At 35.8% G+C, this 19712-nt stretch overlaps 1 protein-coding gene across 1 annotated transcript in view; it reads left to right on the top strand.

The window, feature by feature from the left end:
* Positions 1-18279, top strand: part of insrb (insulin receptor b) — a 76499-nt gene extending 58220 nt beyond the window's left edge. Inside the window, exons 4-22 of the mRNA XM_082137732.1 lie at positions 7-146; positions 1271-1415; positions 1654-1868; positions 1950-2076; positions 3149-3396; positions 3990-4157; positions 4240-4438; positions 5445-5722; positions 5815-5963; positions 6520-6676; positions 6750-6843; positions 6926-6993; positions 7561-7790; positions 7869-7979; positions 8222-8381; positions 8465-8594; positions 8963-9097; positions 9331-12399; positions 16454-18279. Coding sequence (XP_081993858.1) covers positions 7-146; positions 1271-1415; positions 1654-1868; positions 1950-2076; positions 3149-3396; positions 3990-4157; positions 4240-4438; positions 5445-5722; positions 5815-5963; positions 6520-6676; positions 6750-6843; positions 6926-6993; positions 7561-7790; positions 7869-7979; positions 8222-8381; positions 8465-8594; positions 8963-9097; positions 9331-9685 — 3109 coding nt within the window. The 3' untranslated portion in view covers positions 9686-12399; positions 16454-18279. The remainder of the gene's footprint in view (positions 1-6; positions 147-1270; positions 1416-1653; positions 1869-1949; positions 2077-3148; positions 3397-3989; positions 4158-4239; positions 4439-5444; positions 5723-5814; positions 5964-6519; positions 6677-6749; positions 6844-6925; positions 6994-7560; positions 7791-7868; positions 7980-8221; positions 8382-8464; positions 8595-8962; positions 9098-9330; positions 12400-16453) is intronic.
* The last annotated feature ends 1433 nt before the right edge of the window (positions 18280-19712 follow it).

The following is a 19712-nucleotide window of genomic DNA, read 5'->3' as shown; positions in this document are numbered from 1 at the left end:
TTTCAGGTTGAACTGCACGCCGTGTGCCGGTCGATGTCCCAAACTGTGTACGGGGGTGAAGACGGTGGACTCGGTCACCGCCGCTCAGGCTCTGCGGGGCTGTACGATCCTCAACGGCAGTCTGATCATCAAGATCAGTGGAGGAAGTGAGTATTGCACACTTTGAAATGTCTTCGTAAACATATTCATTGCATTTACGTACATGAATTTTGTCTGTTTCTTCGAAATCCTTTGCACTTTTTGTCTGTTAGTTTTAATTTATTATTCATTATTTTTTTTAAATAACAAAAAATAGCAATTAATAAAGAATAATATAATATAACATTTTAAATAAAATATATAAATCAGACAACAGAATATAAAAATAAATGGCTAATAATTATTATAATTATTATATTTTTTTGTATAATAATTTGTATAACGAATAATAATAAATCCTAATACAAAAATATTTTTAAATAAAAATGCTATTTAAAAATAAAAATACAGTTGATTTATAATTGTATATATTTATAATGATATACTATAATGTAACATAACATTTTAAACACATTAATTATAAAAACATAAAAAATGTATCCTAAATAACTAGACAGATGAAAATTAAATGAAATGGATGTAAAAATTAAATCCAAATACGTAAAATATTTATATAATAAAGTTATTTATAATATTATGTATTTATAAATGTATATAAAAAAGATTTTTATAGATAAAAACAAGATTTTATTTATTTAAAATATTTATTTTGACATATTTTGTAATGTTTTAAAACAATCTTTGTAATAGGGTTATTTTAGCCTGTTTTATCCTTTAGCCAAATTTCTGAACGTTTTCAGAATAATAAGAATTGTAATGTTATATTTATATGAAACCATTAAAAATGCTTATTGGGCCCATTATTTGAACTCCAAAAAAATATAAATATATATATATTATTAGATAAAACAAATAAATAAAAAAAATGGCAAAATAAATCCAAATACATCAAATATTTATAGAATATTAGTAATTTTATACATTTATAAAAATGTAAAAAAAAAAAAAAAAACTCTTTAGAAAAACCCAAGTCAATCATTCAATTGAGCATCATTATACCAAACTGTTTTAAATTTCTGATTGCTATGATTGACCAATTAGAGTCAAGTATTTCAGATAGCCGTATAAGTAGTTTGTTTTTGCATACAGTAACATGTATCTAAATAGTAGTGTGTGTAAAAATGAAACAGTGAAGTTTCATGCATATAAAAACACACGTTCTGTTCCTCAGACAATATCGCGGCGGAGCTGGAGTCCAGTCTGGGTCAGCTGGAGGAGATCACAGGTTACCTGAGCATCCGCAGAGCCTACGCTCTCGTCTCCCTCTCCTTCTTCCGCAAGCTGCGTGTTATCCGCGGGGAAGCGCTGGAAGCCGGGTATGTGGGGCGCCACCGCTGAGCTGTGTTGTTGGAGTTACAAGTGACTTTGTCATTTGTAGTGATTGATTTTTTTAATTGCCAATGTCACGTTCTCAGCGCTGTCAAAATAAAAGTCCTGCACGCTGTCAAAATAAACATCGGCCAAACAAAAAAAAACATACCGATCATTTAAAAAAATGCTATATATATTGATCGACTGCTAGTAATTTGCATTGTGTACCGTCATTCTGTCTAGGAACTATTCGTTCTACGCCATGGACAACCAGAACTTGCGTCAACTGTGGGACTGGTCCAAACACAACCTCACCATCCTCAACAGCAGGATGTTCTTCCTCCACAACACCAAACTCTGCAAGTCTGAGATCCTCCGGATGGAAGAGGTGACCGGGACCAAGGACAGGATCCCTAAAAACGATATCAGCATCCCAGCTTATGGAGACCAGGCCTTCTGTAAGACCCACAGTGCTTTTGGTTTTACTGGAGCTTGAGCTTTATGTCAAAACCAGACCTCATATCGAACCTCTCTTACAGGTGAAAACCAAGTTCTTAATTTTACACAAATCCGCACATCCCACGACAAGATCCTCATCAGGTGGATGCCGTTCTGGCCCTCAGACTTCAGAGACCTGCTGGGATTCATGGTCTTCTATAAGGAAGCGTGGGTTTTTTTCTTCTCTTTTATACTTCAATATCGGGATATTGCCTTGATCTGACCCAAATGAAGCCTGAAATTTGAAAGGTGTCACGTCTGAACCACCGGAAGCCATCCTATGTTGTTCCTGGACTGTTAACTTAACCATAAACTTGACCCTATATTAGAAACAATGTTATTATAGTTTTGAAAATGTCACACATTTTTATTTTTAATTGAGGTTGTATTTTGATTTTCAGTTTGGTTGGAATTGTTACTTTTATATATACATAGAAATATTTTGTGTGAATGTTTGGAATACGAAGTTTTGTTTTATTTACTTATGTTTACAAAAGTATTATTAAAATACTATGTATATATTATTTATTTAACTGTTATTAATAATATAAATGTTATTTATGTCATACTCGTTTAAAAAAAAATTTAATTGCTTTGAACTTGAAAGCATTAAAATTATTTTATTTTAAATATAAAAATATTCATTATTATTAGTTTGTAGTAAAATGATATATTATTAGAATTCGCTAATAAAAATGTTGTTCCATGTCCCCCTTCTGTAAACTACATTAAACATAAAAAAAAAATGTTTTAGAATTGGCTAATAAAATTAATTATTATATATTAAATTACGATTAATAAAAAATATTTTTTTACTTTATTCAATTATTTAAAGCTTGAAAGCATTCAAATACATTTTAATTATAATTATGATTACTTAGTCAAATATATAACTAAATATTATATTCTTTAGTATAATTTATAATTTAATTTTATATTTAATATTTAATCCTGAGTAAATTGCTTTAACCATTGGAAGACTGTAAAACCTAAATATTCTAATACTTAAAGTAATTTAATAATAATCAATTAATAAACTTAAGAAATTTAATTACTTAATTACATTTTTGTACATTTCATTATAATTAGTTGTTAAAAATGTTGAAAGTACTTTTTTCTTAATAATTGTATATTATTATATTTAACAGTAAATAGTTCATTAAAAAAGCTCCAAGTGCTATGTGTATAAATTACATCATCTATGAAAGCATGAAAATATATGTCCTCTTTTTCCATTCAGTCCCTATAGGAACGTGACTGAATATGACGGACAGGACGCCTGTGGCTCCAACAGTTGGGCGATAGCTGACGTGGAGCCTCCACCACGCGCCACCGAGGGCAACCAGAATGAGCCGGGTCACATCATCATGCCTCTGAAGCCCTGGACCCAGTACGCCATCATGGTCAAAACCCAACTCGCCGCCTCTGACGACCACCAGGTCCGCGGGGCCAAGAGCGAGATCATCTACGTCCGCACCAACGCCACACGTGAGTTATAGCAGCTGTCGGGGACATGAGGACGTGTTTTTAAATTGTAATAAATACATATACAGGTTGAAAAACTGCATATTAGTTTTATACATGTATTTATATTTTTAAATAGGTTGTAATTGTAATATAATTGAATAGAAATTAAAACTTTAATATGAATTAAATTAAGTAAATTAATAAAATGTAAAAAAAATACATTTAATACAGGTTGAAAAAATCCATATAAATTGTAATTGTTCTATAATTATTACATATAATTTTTATATACATTTTACAGTAAATAAATGTATAAATAGAATGAAAAAAAATATATATATACATACACACACACACACATACATACTTATATATGTGTATATATATTAATAAATATGTATATAAATGCATATTAATTAATAATTGTATTAAATTATTATTTTTATACATATAATTGTAATTATAATAAATATAAAATTTCATTGTGTATATATATACACAAGAGTTTGTTCTCAGTCCATCAGCCCTGTAGCGTGATGTGAATGAAATGACTCGTGAAAGCTTGTCATCTGAGAACCGAAAGCTGAAGCTGCTCTGTTTCTAATGTGTAACAGGACCCTCAGTGCCACTGGACCCCATTTCCCGGTCCAACTCCTCCTCGCAGATCATTCTGAAGTGGAAACCGCCTTCCGATCCCAACGGAAACATCACCCACTACATCGTCTACTGCCAGAAGCAGAACGAGGACATCACGCACTACAAGTTCGACTACTGCCAGCAAGGTAGATTACCAGCATGTTTGTGTCGACGCCTGTACGGTCAGACGTCCAATTGCTCATTAAGTTCTTTGTGTCCACTATACAGGGATGAAAGTGCCGTCCCATACGCCGACGCACCATGACATTGAAGAAGACCAGAAGTCGAACCAAACGGAGGTGTCCGACGAGAAGGGGCGCTGCTGCGCCTGCCCCAAAACAGAGACGCAGCTGAAGAAAGAAGCAGAAGAGTCTGAATTCCGCAAGACCTTTGAGAACTACCTCCACAATGAAGTGTTTGAACCCAGGTACACACCACGACTGGGATTTATGCATTTATAACGTTCCTTGTCCTGGCATCAGCTGTCATTTCCTTGTAAATTACATTTTCACGTAGACTTAAAAATACACAGTACATATGTCATATGTGTCAGAAGAATACTGATAAACTGGCGATTATTTTAACGGTATGACAGATGGCTGATAAGTAGCTGATAACTTTTATATAATAATATTATATAAAAATATATTATTATATAAAAGTTTTTTTTTTATATCAGTTTTTTTTTTATATAGTTCTTGTTAATGACTTATCAGCTATTTAATGTTTATTATTTGTATTCTTAATACAATTGTAAGTAATTATATTATAATTTGTATAAAAAATAATTTATCAAATGAATAGAATTTTTTCAACCTGTATTAAATCTGTTTATTACAATTAATCACTATTTTAAATGTAGTTAAACGCATTGTGTATGCTCCCATTTATAACCATTTTGTAACCCAACCTTAATGCAGAAACACAAAGAACGATACGCTCTATCTATCTGCCACATCGGTCACTCTGTACATGGTACACCTTGTGCATTTCCTCTCTGAAGCGTTTAATGGTTCCTGTCGATTCTTCCCTGTAAGCACCATCCCGTAGGGACGTATTTTCATATGTGCCAGTCTGGAAAGCAGCCATGAGGACTGGTATCTTGCTGTGGGTTAATCCTGTGCAGAGTCCCATGAATAGATCGCTGTAGTATTAAATGGGTCCTTACTCTTCTGTTGAACATCAAGGATCTATAGCGCCATCTACTGGTTTATAGCCACATTGCAGCTTATTCTGCCCCGAGAAATGCTCATGTAGACAGTCAGCAAGTGACCATTTGACCATGTAAATGACTGATTTTACAATAAATATTGGCAGTACAATTTTAGTTTTTTAAAGCTGGCCAGAAAACACAACTAACCCTTCATTGTGTAGCATTAGTTAGGGTGTTTATTTAGGTCTGTTGAAACTCATTTTTCACTGTCAACCCACAGGCCTCACCGACGGCGCCGCTCAGTGGGCGTAGCCAATGCTACTTTGCCGAATTTTTCGATCACACCTTCCAGCCTGCCCAACTTTGCCACCACTTCAATCCCAGAGGAGGAGAAGAGCCGGAAGATGGTGTTCAAAGCCAGCTCAAAAGAGTCCACGGTCATCTCCGACCTGCTCCACTTCACCAGCTACCAGATCGAGATCCAGGCCTGCAACCACCCCACGGACCAGAGCCGCTGCAGCATGCCTACATACGTCAACGCCCGCACGCTGCCTGAACGTAAGACCACCGGACCGTCTTTCACATAATACAGGAGACAGAAAGCTTTGGATTCATGTTGTAATGCGTCGACTTCCCGTTTGTGTTCTTAGTAAAATCGGACAACATTGTCGGGCCAGTGACTCATGAATTTATTCCTGATGAACCGGAGTTCGTCTCCATCAAATGGCAGGAACCGAGAGCACCCAACGGCATGATCATACTATATGAAGTCAAGTTCCAGAGGATGTCAGATAGCTATGTAGGTGTTTTATTCATTCTAAAGAAAGTCAATATTTCTACATTTCAAAATATGCATATACAACACTGATGAGAATAATACTTCAGAATAAGTTATATTTACACCACACAGAAAAATCTAACATTTTCCAGACAAGCAACTTTTTTACTCAGACAAGTGAATGACAGATTTACTTGTCCAAAGGACAAGCACATGAAAAGGCTTAATGTCAAGCCCTGTGTGTGTGTGTGTGTGTGTGTGTGTGTGTGTGTGTGTGTGTGTGTGTGTGTGTGTGTGTGTGTGTGTGTGTGTGTGTGTGTGCGCCTGTGTGTATGTGTATATATATATATATATATATATAATATGTATGTGTATATATATGTAACCATATATACATACATATGGTATATATATCAAATAAATATTTTTATATAATTTCATATTTTATACATAAATAAAATTGTATGATACATTTTTAGAATGTATAAAATACACTGCAACTTCCCTGTTTCCTATTCTTAAGTAAACAATTTTATGTCTTTGGTTAATTTTTTCTTTTTCATTTCTGGTCCCTTAGGAGGATCAAATCTGTGTGTCCAGAATCACTTATGAGAAAAATCATGGCTGTCGATTAAGAGTAGGGCATCCTGGGAATTACAGTGTGAGAATCCGCGCCACCTCGCTGGCCGACAACGGTTCCTGGACGGAGCCTGTGTACTTCTATGTTCAAGACAGTAAGCTTTATTGCGTTTATATTTTTTTACTGTTAATTTGGCCACTATGGTCTCTAATATACATGTTTTGCAGGGGAAATGAACATGAAAATCATCATTGGCCCAGTCATCTGCTTCATTGTACTGATGTTTCTGGCCAGTACAGTCTTTATTGTCCTTAAGAAGAAGTATGTATAAGACAATCTTAAATTAAGCCCTTATTTGTCATATATAGACAGTGCTCTCATGTATAATTTTTTTTTCTCCCAGACAAACTGAAGGACCGACTGGCCCATTGATTGCTTCCTCAAACCCAGAATATTTAAGTGCAAATGATGGTAAGATAGAATTTTAGATGTAACCCAATTAATTAAATAAATAATTAAAAGATTGTCAATGAATGTTATTGATAAATGTGTGCTTATACTGTATATTATGTTTATATCTTATCCACTTTTTTAATTAATAATTTAAATAAATAATGTATGAATAAAAAAAGCATAATTTGAATCTTTGACCAAATCACTGGAATGAAACATATATTTACATTATTTATAGCCTTTAGTTTTACATTTCACACAGAGTGAAACTAAAATCTTGGAAATAAAGTTTGGAATTTTTATCCAATCAATCAAATAAATAATCAACTGACTAATTGGTTACCAGAATAGTTGTTAGATGCAGCAATATCATAAAAAAATTGTGAACATTTACTTATTTTTGTTTTAATTTATAGCTTTCTTTTTTTCTTTTTTGGTAAGCAAAACAAAATATAACGCAGGAATTAAAATTTTGCTTCAATTAATTGAAGAAATAAACTTAACATCCAAAAATAGTTGGGATTATTAGATCAAATGTGTCCACCTCTGCTTTGTGATAGTAATACTGAGTTTGTGTGTTCGCAGTGTACATCCCAGACGAATGGGAGGTGCCTCGGGAGAAGATCAACGTTTTTAAAGAGCTCGGTCAGGGATCGTTTGGAATGGTGTACGAAGGCATCGCTAAAGACATCGTGAAGGGCGAGCCGGAGACACGAGTGGCTGTAAAAACCGTCAACGAGTCTGCAAGTCTGCGCGAGAGGATCGAGTTCCTCAATGAAGCTTCAGTCATGAAAGCGTTTAGCTGCCATCATGTGGTGAGTGTGGATGTCCTTGAGAACCGAAATAATCAGGCCGAAAATGACCTTGTCTAAATGTTTGACGTGTTTGCCTAGGTCCGCTTGCTCGGTGTGGTATCTAAGGGACAACCATCGTTGGTCGTCATGGAATTGATGACGCACGGAGATTTGAAAAGCTACCTGCGTAGCCTGAGACCTGATTCTGAAGTAAGACTTCCTGTTTCTGTTGTAGAACGGCCCCTTATCCCCAATTGTCATATCCCGGACGAGCCCCCAATTTTGTTAACCCTAAAATGAATTAAATGCTGCCATTTTGATGCTAAATAACCCAGTTTCCCTTCATCTTCAATGGCTATATGAGTCCACAAAACATCACAGACAATTATTAACAGTAGCCTTTGGCTGTGACCATTGATTAAGTGTATTTTTATTTTATTTATTTTTTACAGAATAACCCAGGCCGTCCACCACCAACCCTGAAGGAGATGATCCAAATGGCAGCGGAGATAGCAGACGGTATGGCATACCTCAACGCTAAAAAGTTCGTCCACAGAGACCTTGCTGCCAGAAACTGCATGGTGGCTGAAGATTACACTGTGAAAATTGGAGGTAAGCAGTCCAGAATTTAGCATAATCAGGGTCAAACCTGGGGTTTGAAGGGCAAAACATCCTGATTTCGGTCTTTATTGCAGATTTCGGTATGACGCGAGATATCTACGAGACTGATTATTATCGCAAGGGCGGGAAAGGCTTGCTGCCCGTCAGATGGATGGCGCCAGAATCTCTGAAAGATGGCGTTTTCACCGCTCACTCTGACTGCTGGTGGGTATTTCTTTGCTAACCAGTTTTCTAGAAGAACATTTAGATCGATCACCTGCAAGCAACTAGTCAAGAAATTGTTGGGTGTCCAATTCTGTTCCTGTTGTGCCACTATCCTCCAGAGTTTAGCGCCGATCCCAATTTAACATACCTAAACCATCTAATGAATGTCTTTGAGGTTACTAGAAACTCCCAGGCAAGGGTGTTGGAGCAGGATTGAGCTAAAGTCTGCTGGACACGGTCCCTCCAGGAGTAGGATTGGACACTCCTGGGTTAGGGGACAGAGCGGTTCCACCAAAATGAACGGATATGTGGACAATCCCAGCTTATTGAGTTTGCAGTACTGTAATTAAAAGTCTGTCCACTTTCAGGTCTTTTGGAGTGGTGTTATGGGAGATCAGCACGCTTGCCGAGCAGCCTTACCAGGGACTGTCCAACGAGCAAGTGCTCAAGTTTGTCATGGATGGAGGATACCTGGACAGACCGGAGAACTGTCTGGAGAGAATGTAAGTACCAACGTGGGGGTAAACTGCTGAAAAGACTATCTTAGACCATCATGATAGTTTGCTGGTTTACCCTAAGAAATCTGTTGACTTTCCCAGTATCCAAAACTAGTGTATCGTTACAGACAAAATCTGATATTTTTTTTTCGAATGTCGCACACCCATCAAGGAGACTTGACTTGAGATGGAAATTTAAGTAGTAAGATTGTCCTCTCTCTCTCTAACTCTTCTCCCAGACACAGCCTCATGCAGATGTGTTGGCAGTACAACCCGAAGATGCGGCCCACCTTCCACGAGATCATCGAGATGATCAAGGAGGACCTGCATCCCACTTTCCAAGAGGTCTCCTTCTTCTACAGCGAGGAGAACAAATTGCCTGAGAGCGAGGATTTTGATATGGACTTCGAGAACATGGAGAGCATACCACTGGACCCCTCATCCTATTCCCAACGCGAGGAGAGCCTCAATAGAGACAACGGCCCCTCGATGGGCCTGCGGGGCAATTACGAGGAGCACGTGCCCTATACGCATATGAACGGTGGAAAGAAAAACGGCAGAATTCTGTCTTTACCCAGATCTAGTCCGTCCTAACATTTGCCTCGGCTTTTCCTCTCTCGTTTTTTTTTTTATAAAAGTTTTTAAATGTGTTATTTTTGCAGAGGCCCTTAAAGATACACAGATCTCAGGTCTTTTTTGTTGTCGTCGTCGTTTCTGTCTCACGCTACACTAGTATGGTTACAGCGAAAATGGACGTTTTATCATCCGGCACACCATACGCTTTCTGACACTTTTACACTTTTGCCAAGTTTCCAAGACAGTTTGGTTGGGCAAACTGTGAACATGACTAAATCAACCAGAAAAGCTGCTTCAGCTACATCACCTCAAAGTCCACTTCCTTTTCCCTGGATGCTTATTTCCTGTCTGTCTTTTTAGGGCCCAAGCCCTGATAGGGCGCAGAGCCCTATTGTTTTTTTTTTTTAAGTGGAAATCTTTTGAGATAGTGGCCTTTTATTATGTGGCCTATAAAAAAAGAGAAGTGTCTATCAATGCTTGTGTTAATTTCTTTAGAACAATGACTTTACAGTGTGGAACTATGGGATGGCTTATATTCTTTTAGAACAAACTTTTGTTTTCTAGAGGAATGACTTTTTATTTTGTCCTGGAGAATTCCTGAATTCACATAGATGATTTTCACATGGTTTTCTGGTGAATGAGGTTTAATTTATTTGCTTTTATTATTTTATTTTCCTCTGAGCTTTTTACTCCTGTGTCCTTTTTACCGGCTGAAGGATATTTAACAGTTATGAATTGGACAAAAGAGTTACTCAGACTGACCAATAGCTGCTGCTCTGATTTAAAGTGGGTATTTTATTTTATATATATATATATATATATATATATATATATATATATATATATATATATCAGTATTTTAAATATACTATCCACAACATCTGAACTTTTGTACATAATTCTAATGTCTTTTTCTAATGTCTTCAGCTTTGCTTATACAATATTTTTTTTGGAAAATAATATTTTCTTTTGTGAGCTGTTTTTTTTTTTAATGTCTAACCAAAAACAATCGCATTAACGTGCAGGTCGACTCGCAGTGATATTCCAGTGTACAGAGGGGAGCATTTTTGGTTTAGTTTAAAATATCAAAATGTCAATTTCATTTTGGGATAATTAACAATAATTATAGAATTAATAATAGTAATAATTATTATTATTATTTAGTTAAAAATGCACACATTTGATTGCTCAACTGAAGAGAATAAACGTTTGTATTTCCTGTCATAAATCGAATTGTTGTAGGATATCCCTCAGTTTAATTTTGGGCTTCCGAGTGCTGTTACGGAGAATGCTTTTGGGAATGTTTTGGAGCGTCGTCTTCAGTGGGATATGAAAGGTTGTTTTTGGCTCGATTTGCTTATTTACCTGATTTTTCAGGGTAAATGATGACAAAAACAAGATAGATGAGCTTATCTGCAGAGGGATACTGGGTAGTTTTTTGACAGTGGAAATATACTAATTCGACATGGCAATATTCGAATCGGATCAATAAAGCATTCCTGTAAGTTGTCAGGCTCCGGTACCTGTTAAAGTATCCAAAAGTGAGTGTAGTTCTCGCACGGCGTCACATAACAACGGTGTTTACTCAGTAGTTCTGAGAAAGGGAAGTCTTAGAAGACCAATGGGAAAGTAAGCTTCCTTCTCTCTGTCGGAATGATGCCGCTTTTCCCCAATGAACCCCTTCATGGCAGACAGCTTTCGTATGCAGACGCTCAATTCCTCAACTTTGTGCCTTCTCCCATCGCCAGAGGCAAGAGAGATGGCATTTTTACTGGATCTTACTTGTCGTCATCAAAAATGTGCACATTTCATATATGTGCGTGTATATTTGTGTATTTATTTGTGGGTATTCGGGAGTGAAACGGCAGAACGAGGCTAAAATTCACACGCAAGCTTTTGAAAAGAAATTTGCCATTTCCTCACCATAATGCTCACGTTTTTTACCGTAGCCTGATAGAAAAATGTTCCCTTTCTCGACCTTATTGGCTTTATTTTAGATGTGCATAGCAGAATCAAAGAAATCAAACTTGCTTGTAGCTCTTCGTACACTATTACAAAGAAAGTCAAAGTTTTCCTATTTTTTTTTTTTTTTTTTTTTTTTTGCTGTAGCAGTGAGCAGACATCTATATGAATTTTATTTTCTAAATTACAAGATTACCATATCTTTGAAAAGGCAAATGTTGATATTTTTATTTATTTAATGATCCTCATAATAATGTAAATCCCTGCTAGCTTTTATTACAATACTCTTAAGGCGGGTAAAACTAGTCTTTTATGTGTTTGTTTTTGTGTTTAAAGAGAGATACAGCTGGTGAGGTCGAGAACGCAGTGGGTTTACTAGCGCTAAAGTCTTTCTGTTGGTTGTTTGGACACAGTCTACCTCAGTATGTTGTTAGAAAATTTATTAGAGCCACATGCATCTCTCTTTAGTTGTTTGAATTTCTTTAACAGGCTTGTTTCGGGGCAGCGAACACCACGTCCACAATCCCCAATTCGGCCACTAGGGGTTCTCTCTCGCAATCACGAACATAAAATTATTTCCCTTTGGCGATATTTTGATTTTTGGAAGAAAGCTTTGAACCCAAAGAGTCACTTTAAAGGGTTGCGTCTTTCTTTCGAGTCGTTTGAATTACGCAGAGCCAGTTTAGTTGCGCAACAATGAGATAAAATATTCATTTAAAAAAGTTTGAACATGGAGTATTACAAAGATACAATGTAAAAAATACTGTGAGGCAGAGGTGGGAGTAAGTCACACATGTGCAAGTCACAAGTAAGTCTCAAGTCTTAACCTTCAAGTCTCAAGCAAGTCCGAGTCAATTTTGTGAAAAGCAAGTCAAGTCAAGTCAAGTCACTGCTTTATGTCAAGCAAGTCAAGTCAAGTCGTAGCTTGGGTCACAAGTCACTGGCAAGTCATACAAACGTTTGATGATTTCACTGAATTTACATATTAAAATAAGTTAAAACTACATAAGCTGTGGACTATGGTTTTATTTGCAACATTTTTTTAAAATATGCATTTCCACATACAGCTGAGTGGTTACTACAATAATAAAAAAAACAAAAAAAAAACAAAAAAACAAAAAACTACATAGCCTAAAATGTAAATGTAACTGAAATTAGGCCAACATTAAAGCATGAAAAATAAATATGCCTCAAACATTGCACAAGACCATTAAAATGTATTAAACAATTCACAATTTAAGTATAATGGTTCCTATGGCATTCTTCAAACTGGCATCCCCTTTATGGAACATGAACACATCCCAACAAGTTAGATCTTTCCTTTTTAACAAAAGAATAACAAGAAAAAAACAGTAATAATTGAATTGACACAAAACTTACACCTGTCAATCAGGTGGACACAAAACTTACACCTGTCAATCAGGTGGATTGACTATTGTACATTATTAATCTGTGTGAGTGAGTGATTTATTAATATTTGTGAATGAATGTGTGTGCATGTGTATGTGTGAAAAGTGTATTGTTTGCATGTCCATGGTTGTGTTTGACTGTGTGTGTGTGTGTGTGTGTGTGTGTGTGTGTGTGTGTGTGTGTGTGTGTGTGTGTGTGTGTGTGTGTGTGTGTGTGTGTGTGTGTGTGTGTGTGTGTGTGTGTGTGTGTGTGTGTGTGTGAGAGAGAGAGAGAGAGAGAGAGAGGTGATTTGATTGGGTGTGATTGATTCATTAATATTTGTGAGTGAATGTGTGTGCGTGTGTATGAGTGAAGAGTGTATTGTTTGTTTGCATGTGTGCATGGTTGTGCTTGCAAGTTTGAATTTTTGTTTTGTGTATTTGTGTATGCATGGTTCGGTTCGAAAGTCTGTATGTTTTTTTTCTTTGTGTGTAGGTGTCTTTTTACAATCTTTTAGTGGTATTAACTAGCGATTTCTTTTTACTTACTCTATGCCCTATATACTAGCGGTATAAGCTAAACAGTTTTTAGAGATAAAACTCTTTACATTCGATTATCATGAAAACAAATCCCAGAGAACGGTAGACTGTACCAATGCATTATTAATTATTATTAAATTACAGTTACATTTTTTTTATATTTCTTTTAACATTCAAGTCAACCCTGGGATAGCATACTATATTGGTAGCATATAACTAGACAGTACAAAGGGATGCATGCAGGTAAGAAAAACTGGAATATGGCATATTTTAACATATTTTAACCCGATTTTCATTTTCAAGAAAATATTTTTTCTCTGTGCTTTTGAATGTAATGGATTATTCAGATCATTAAAAAAAATCATTAATCCAAGGCACTCTAATATTATTAAAAAATATATAGAAAGCCTTTATTTCATCATGGCTTTAATATTTTAAAATCAGGTGACAAGTACTTGCACAACTATGCGTTGTGGCTAATGAGCCTTTGTCAGGGTGTGTGACCAAAGCCCCTTTCACACAGAGATTCCGGAAAATACACGGATAAAGTGACCCAAGATTTGACCCGGGTTCGTTTGATTTAGGTTCATTCACACTGCCAGTGATTTCCCGGAATCAGAGATTGCGTTCACACACAACCCCTAAAGACATGTAATGTCTTAGCAGCGTCTTAAGTTTGCTTATGAGCTGCGATCTCTCTCTCTCTCCACGCTTGTGCATTTTTTTTTTCTTTCTCTGATTCGATCATAAACTTGCGCATTACGTACTAGGGGTGTTCGGTTCCGGTTTTTTTGCAGTCGACTCCGACTCCCGACTCCTAATTTTGGAGTCGGTGGAATCGACTCCTCGACTCCATTTACTTTGAATTAAAATAGGGTCAGGATTCAGAAGGTGCGTCTCAATATGCTTCCTCGTTTCTCGCTCGTATGTCCTACGACCCTGAAACCGATCGAGCTCCGCTCTCATGTAGGACATCTAAATTCTTTAATTCCACCGGGAGGGGGGCGAGGAACGAGGAGGCTTCCTGAGGAGTCAAGAGCGAGGATACAAATGTTTCCTAAAATGTTTAATCAACTAAACCTTATAAATCCCCCTCCTTTTCACATCGCAGCTTCTTCAAATCATATATAAGTGTGCAATATGTTAGTATTAATCATTAAACTTGTAAAAGCAGACTTGTTTTAGACAGTGTATTTATCTATTTATTTTGTATATTATTTTATATAATTTTAATGTAGTGAAGCTATGAACTTTAACTTAAGCATGTTTAACTTTATTTTTTAACTTTTTTTGTTTAACATTGAAAAATATTAGTTATAATATTACCAGTGGTGGAGGAAGTACTGAATCTCAGTAGGCTACTTAAGTAAAAGTACAAATAACCAGAGACATATTTACTTTAGTAAAAGTAGAAGTACCACAATGAAAACCCTACTTAAGTAAAAAGTAAAAAGTAGCCTACCTGATTTTAAATGTACTTTAAGTATTAAAAGTAAAAGTACTTGCATAATTTATTCTCTTAATGTCTATATTCTAATAATTAGGGCTGTAACAATATGCAATATGAATCCGAAATCGCTACACTCAGATCTACGAACCTGTGTCGCGGTGAGAAGGCAGAATCGCGACACACACCTTTTTTGAAGTTAACATTATAGCCTACAATACGTAGACCTACACCACAAAACTAGTTGAGGGTAAATTATTTAATATTGGGCAATTCCATCGTTGTAAACGGGACATTTGCAGTAAAAACTTGAAATATAAATTCTCAGAAAATGCATTTAATACATATTGAAAAATATCAGTATGCGTTTTATATTTAATGGGAAATAGCCTAGGCTACACATGCGTTACGGGACACAAAAAATCTTTCACTTTTAGGTAGCAAAATATTTTTTTGTACCTAATTCTGTGAATTACACTGCGCAAACCAAAAGTAATACCCACCGGATGAAGAAGGGTTGGCTCTCCACAGAACATAAAATATTGATTTTATTTTATTTTTCGTGTTCCCATTTATGAGGAAAAAACAAAAGACGTGACAGTTCTCTGTTACGGACATGACCGCTCTGAAAGCGACTTTAAAACTTTCACTGAGACCTCAAACAGAAAGCACAAAGCCTTTTTTTTAAAGTGAATTTCGTTTTGTATTAATTGTATCTTAATTTGAATCAATGTTTCATCCAGGATTTAATAAATAAGTAAATATATATAGTAGAAAATAGATAATCACGACACGTAGGCGCCGGCGAGTGAACTGAAGCGCGTCTCATAAATGAACCAAAACTCAGCGTATAAGGTAGCCTATCTATCTATACATTATTGTTCTTTGTTTTCCTGGCATTACTTTTTTTTCCCTCTCATTTCTTTATCTTTTTATTTTAATTTCCGTATCTTTACATTCATTATAATCTTTTCGTTATAATGAACTGTTGCTGTGTTGAACTTGAAAAAAACACTCGACACTGGGAGTCGATTCCTGACCTGGAGTCGATTCCGACACTAGGGCTAGTGAGAGTCGAGGAATCGACTCTTTTGGAGTCGACTCCCCATCTCTATTACGTACCGTTTCACAGCTGGCGAACGATCCCGCGCTTCAGCATCATCACTACGACACGGCATTATTACGGCTTTTGTTCACACAGCGCGCGTTCCTGCTGCGTCACGTGATTGTTGCGGTGCGTTCAAATACAGATATTTATTTTTAAAAAGACAAGTTATTTCGAGTCATTTACCTCAAGTCCGAGTCAAGTCTCAAGTCATGAATATCAAGTCAAAGTCAAGTCAAGTCTTTTATTAATATTTGTCAAGCAAGTCTCAAGTCCTAAAATTTGCGACTTAAGTCTGACTCGAGTCAAGTCATATGACTCGAGTCCCCCATCTCTGCTGTGAGGTGTGTGGGGGAAAACTAGCTATTATAGTACGGTACACCGTTTGGCTCTGTAACGCTAGGAGTTTTATATCGACTATTAAATAAAGCACTTATTTGAATAAAACAAACGTTTTCTTTAAGCCACTTGTTACGCCACGAATAGTCCGCAATTTTTGTATCTGCGATTTAAGCTGAATTTAACCTTTCGAGTCACTTCCTAAGAGTGGATGACTACTGAATCACAGTTTGTTGCGCAAAAATGCCCACACATTTTTTTTTATATACTTTAAAAAAAAATTGGCTACGTAGTTACAGTGGGTGTTCAACCGTTTGTGGAAACCGCTTCTTTGCTCGCTGCGATATCTTACCGAACAAACTTTCTGATGCCCCCTAAGTTCGTATATAAAAAAAATCGTTCACTGTTTCTTTTTTGTTTGTTTGCTCCAAATGTGATTGTCTTTTTTTATCATTGTGTTTTTCTACTGTGAAAAAAAATTCTATCAATGCCATAGTTTATAGTAAACACGGACTTCACCTCTGCCTCTCCTCACACGTGCGTTCATAAATATTCTTGCGGACAATCCTATGTGCCATAGAAACTTCTTTTTTTTTTTTCTCAGGGAGATGTGAGCGTTGGGTTTCGTTTATCGGAGGAGCGTCAATTATCCACTGCTAGCTTAATCGTACGAGAAAAACTTAAGGATGGACAACTGCAAAAATGATGCCTTTGGATGCCTGTCGTGCATCTCTAAAGCATTTAGCATATTTCGTTGCCTCTCCATTGTGTGTCGGGGAATAAATTGAGCGCCCCCTGGTGGATCCGTAGTGCCTTGCACAAACCTAAGTATCCTCCAAGCCAAACCTGGCCAGCAAACTCCCTGGACCGGATTGTTTTTCACCCAACATCCTCAAAATACTGGAGCCTATTGTACAGATTTCTAGGTACACAGGTTAGCACATCTTTGGCTCAATGCTTGGCTCGGTTTTACTGTATTGGTATATGTGAATGATATTCTTTTCTTTTTCTTTTGAATTAAGCTGAACTTGTCTCTTCTTGGAAATGCTACGGCTTGTTTTGTGCGCTTGACAAACTGCCCAACGTCGTACGATAGATTCACCAAACAACAACTTTGGCAGCTCAGTGTAAATCTAAATTAAGAGACTATAATTTTGATAAATGACCTTACATTTTCACATCAACCCAAATGCGGTTTTCTACAGCAAGCTAGAAGAGCAAAACAGGTCGAGCGCAAGGCATTGTATGTATTTTATTGTTTTTAAAAGGAAAAAGTATTACACGTAGAGATATTAATTTCTATTTTTTTAGTCAAAATAGGGAGGGCAAATTCAATAACTTTTTTGACTGACTGTAAACTTTTACTATTCATGTACATTACGGAATTAACATTATCAATGTATATAGCTTACTTTTCAATGAAAGTGTGATGTCTTTTGTTCATGGCATTACACTGTGATTCAGAGATATAAATGACATCGATTTTACTCTCCAAACTGATCGGATGACAATCCCGTTCAGGGTTTGGCCTACAATGTTCTTCTTTGTACGACGTTGCATTGTTGTTTAATTCTTTTACTTCATGTACAACTACTTGTTTGCCATCCAAGAAATGATTGCATATCCTTTGTCAGCATTTTGTATTTGTAAATTGTTACCCTTTTCTTTGTACTATACGGAAAATTCCTCGACATGGCGATTCATAAAGGTGACCGTTTGAATAAACAATTGTTTTTCAATGTGAAAAACTGGAAAAGACCACTGCAGACTTTATTATAAGCTACAATCATGCACAAATAAAGGTATGATTGACATCTGAAACGATTGACAACTTACACATACAGATTACAGTGAGCAAATCCGGATTTTAAAAAACCATGTTGGCCCCAGTTACATCAGCAAGTCAAGTTTTGTTAATATTGAATGTGTTAAATGTTTATTTCTTATGTAAATCTGACATATTTTGGGGCTTATATATGATAGACGGACATTTTTCAAATGGTCTGGCCTGTTTAAACATCAAATGATCAGAAAATTGTGTATTTTGTTTCAACTGTTGTCCTGTAAAATGTTCTCTTTGGTTGAAAGTTTCATCATTTTGTTCGTTTCGTTTATCCCTGCTGTTCCTGGTTTCCTTTTGTTTGTTTTCTGTGTTTTATTTTTCCTCTGTGCACATAGTCGATCCCCACGGCTGTTTTTATTTCTCAGTCCTGTCATTCATCTGTATTGTAGTTTCACCTGTAAATGTTATTTAATCATCAACACACACTTTCCCCTCAAAACTTTCCCTTCGCTGGTTGAAATTGTGCCATTTACGTTGCGGTACACGAGCATATGGAAAACCACCGTCACTTATTTAAACAAAACAATGAATTAGTCTGACCAGGATCAAACTGTGCCATGATTAACTTGTACGGATCGACAGTTTTAGTTTTTCAAGGAGAGCCAAGCAGTGACGTGTACAGTAAATGTTGGAATGAAATGAAAATGAATCTAGCTGTGTGTAAATTATTCAACAATTAACTGTTTATATGAAATTTATGAATTAAAAATTATTGGGAAAAAATGGCTCTGAGTTGTGTCTGTTCCCAAGATAGTATTATTACAGTCCGTGTTAAATTTAGTTCACTTTCATTAAATGGAAAAGAACAACCAAGATCAAAATTTCTCCTTTTATGTTCCACAGAAGACAGAAAATCATACAGGTTTGGAACGACATAAGGGGTGAGTAAATTATTTTAACTCTTTGGTGCTACTTGCGTGGCCGACAAAAATTACTGTTTTTTTGTTTTGTTTTGTTTTAATGAAATGAATGTACTATATTTTGGTTCGATAATGTTTTTTATTTAATATTTTGCATTTTTAGGATATTTTATGGTATTTATGGGGAATTAATTGTATCTATGGTATAGTTATGATCCATTTATTACCTGTTAATAACTTTGAGCATAGACCTGAGAATGATATTTTCCACTTAAACTATTGTAAATCTTAAATGCTTTGGAGCACAGATTTAAGTTTTGTCTCTTTTTAAAAGGACACTTGGAAGATTATTCCTGAAGTGAAAAAAAAAAAAGTTTAAGTGAAACTTTGGTTATGGAAGTTTGTTTATTATGAAAAATACTCAAAAAACACTATTTATAGATTTTATGAAATATATATTGTCCAAAACATGTTTTACTCTAAAACTGTGAGAAAATCAAAGCCATAAATCTAACGAATTTGAGGCTGATATAAAAAAGAAAAAGAAAAAAAGCTTTTAGT

Source organism: Leuciscus leuciscus, assembly GCF_965113295.1.
Source record: "Leuciscus leuciscus genome assembly, chromosome: 15".
In the NCBI taxonomy this organism is placed as follows: Eukaryota; Metazoa; Chordata; class Actinopteri; order Cypriniformes; family Leuciscidae; genus Leuciscus; species Leuciscus leuciscus.
Note: the sequence above shows the minus strand (reverse complement) of the source record. Positions and strands in the feature narration are given on the sequence as shown.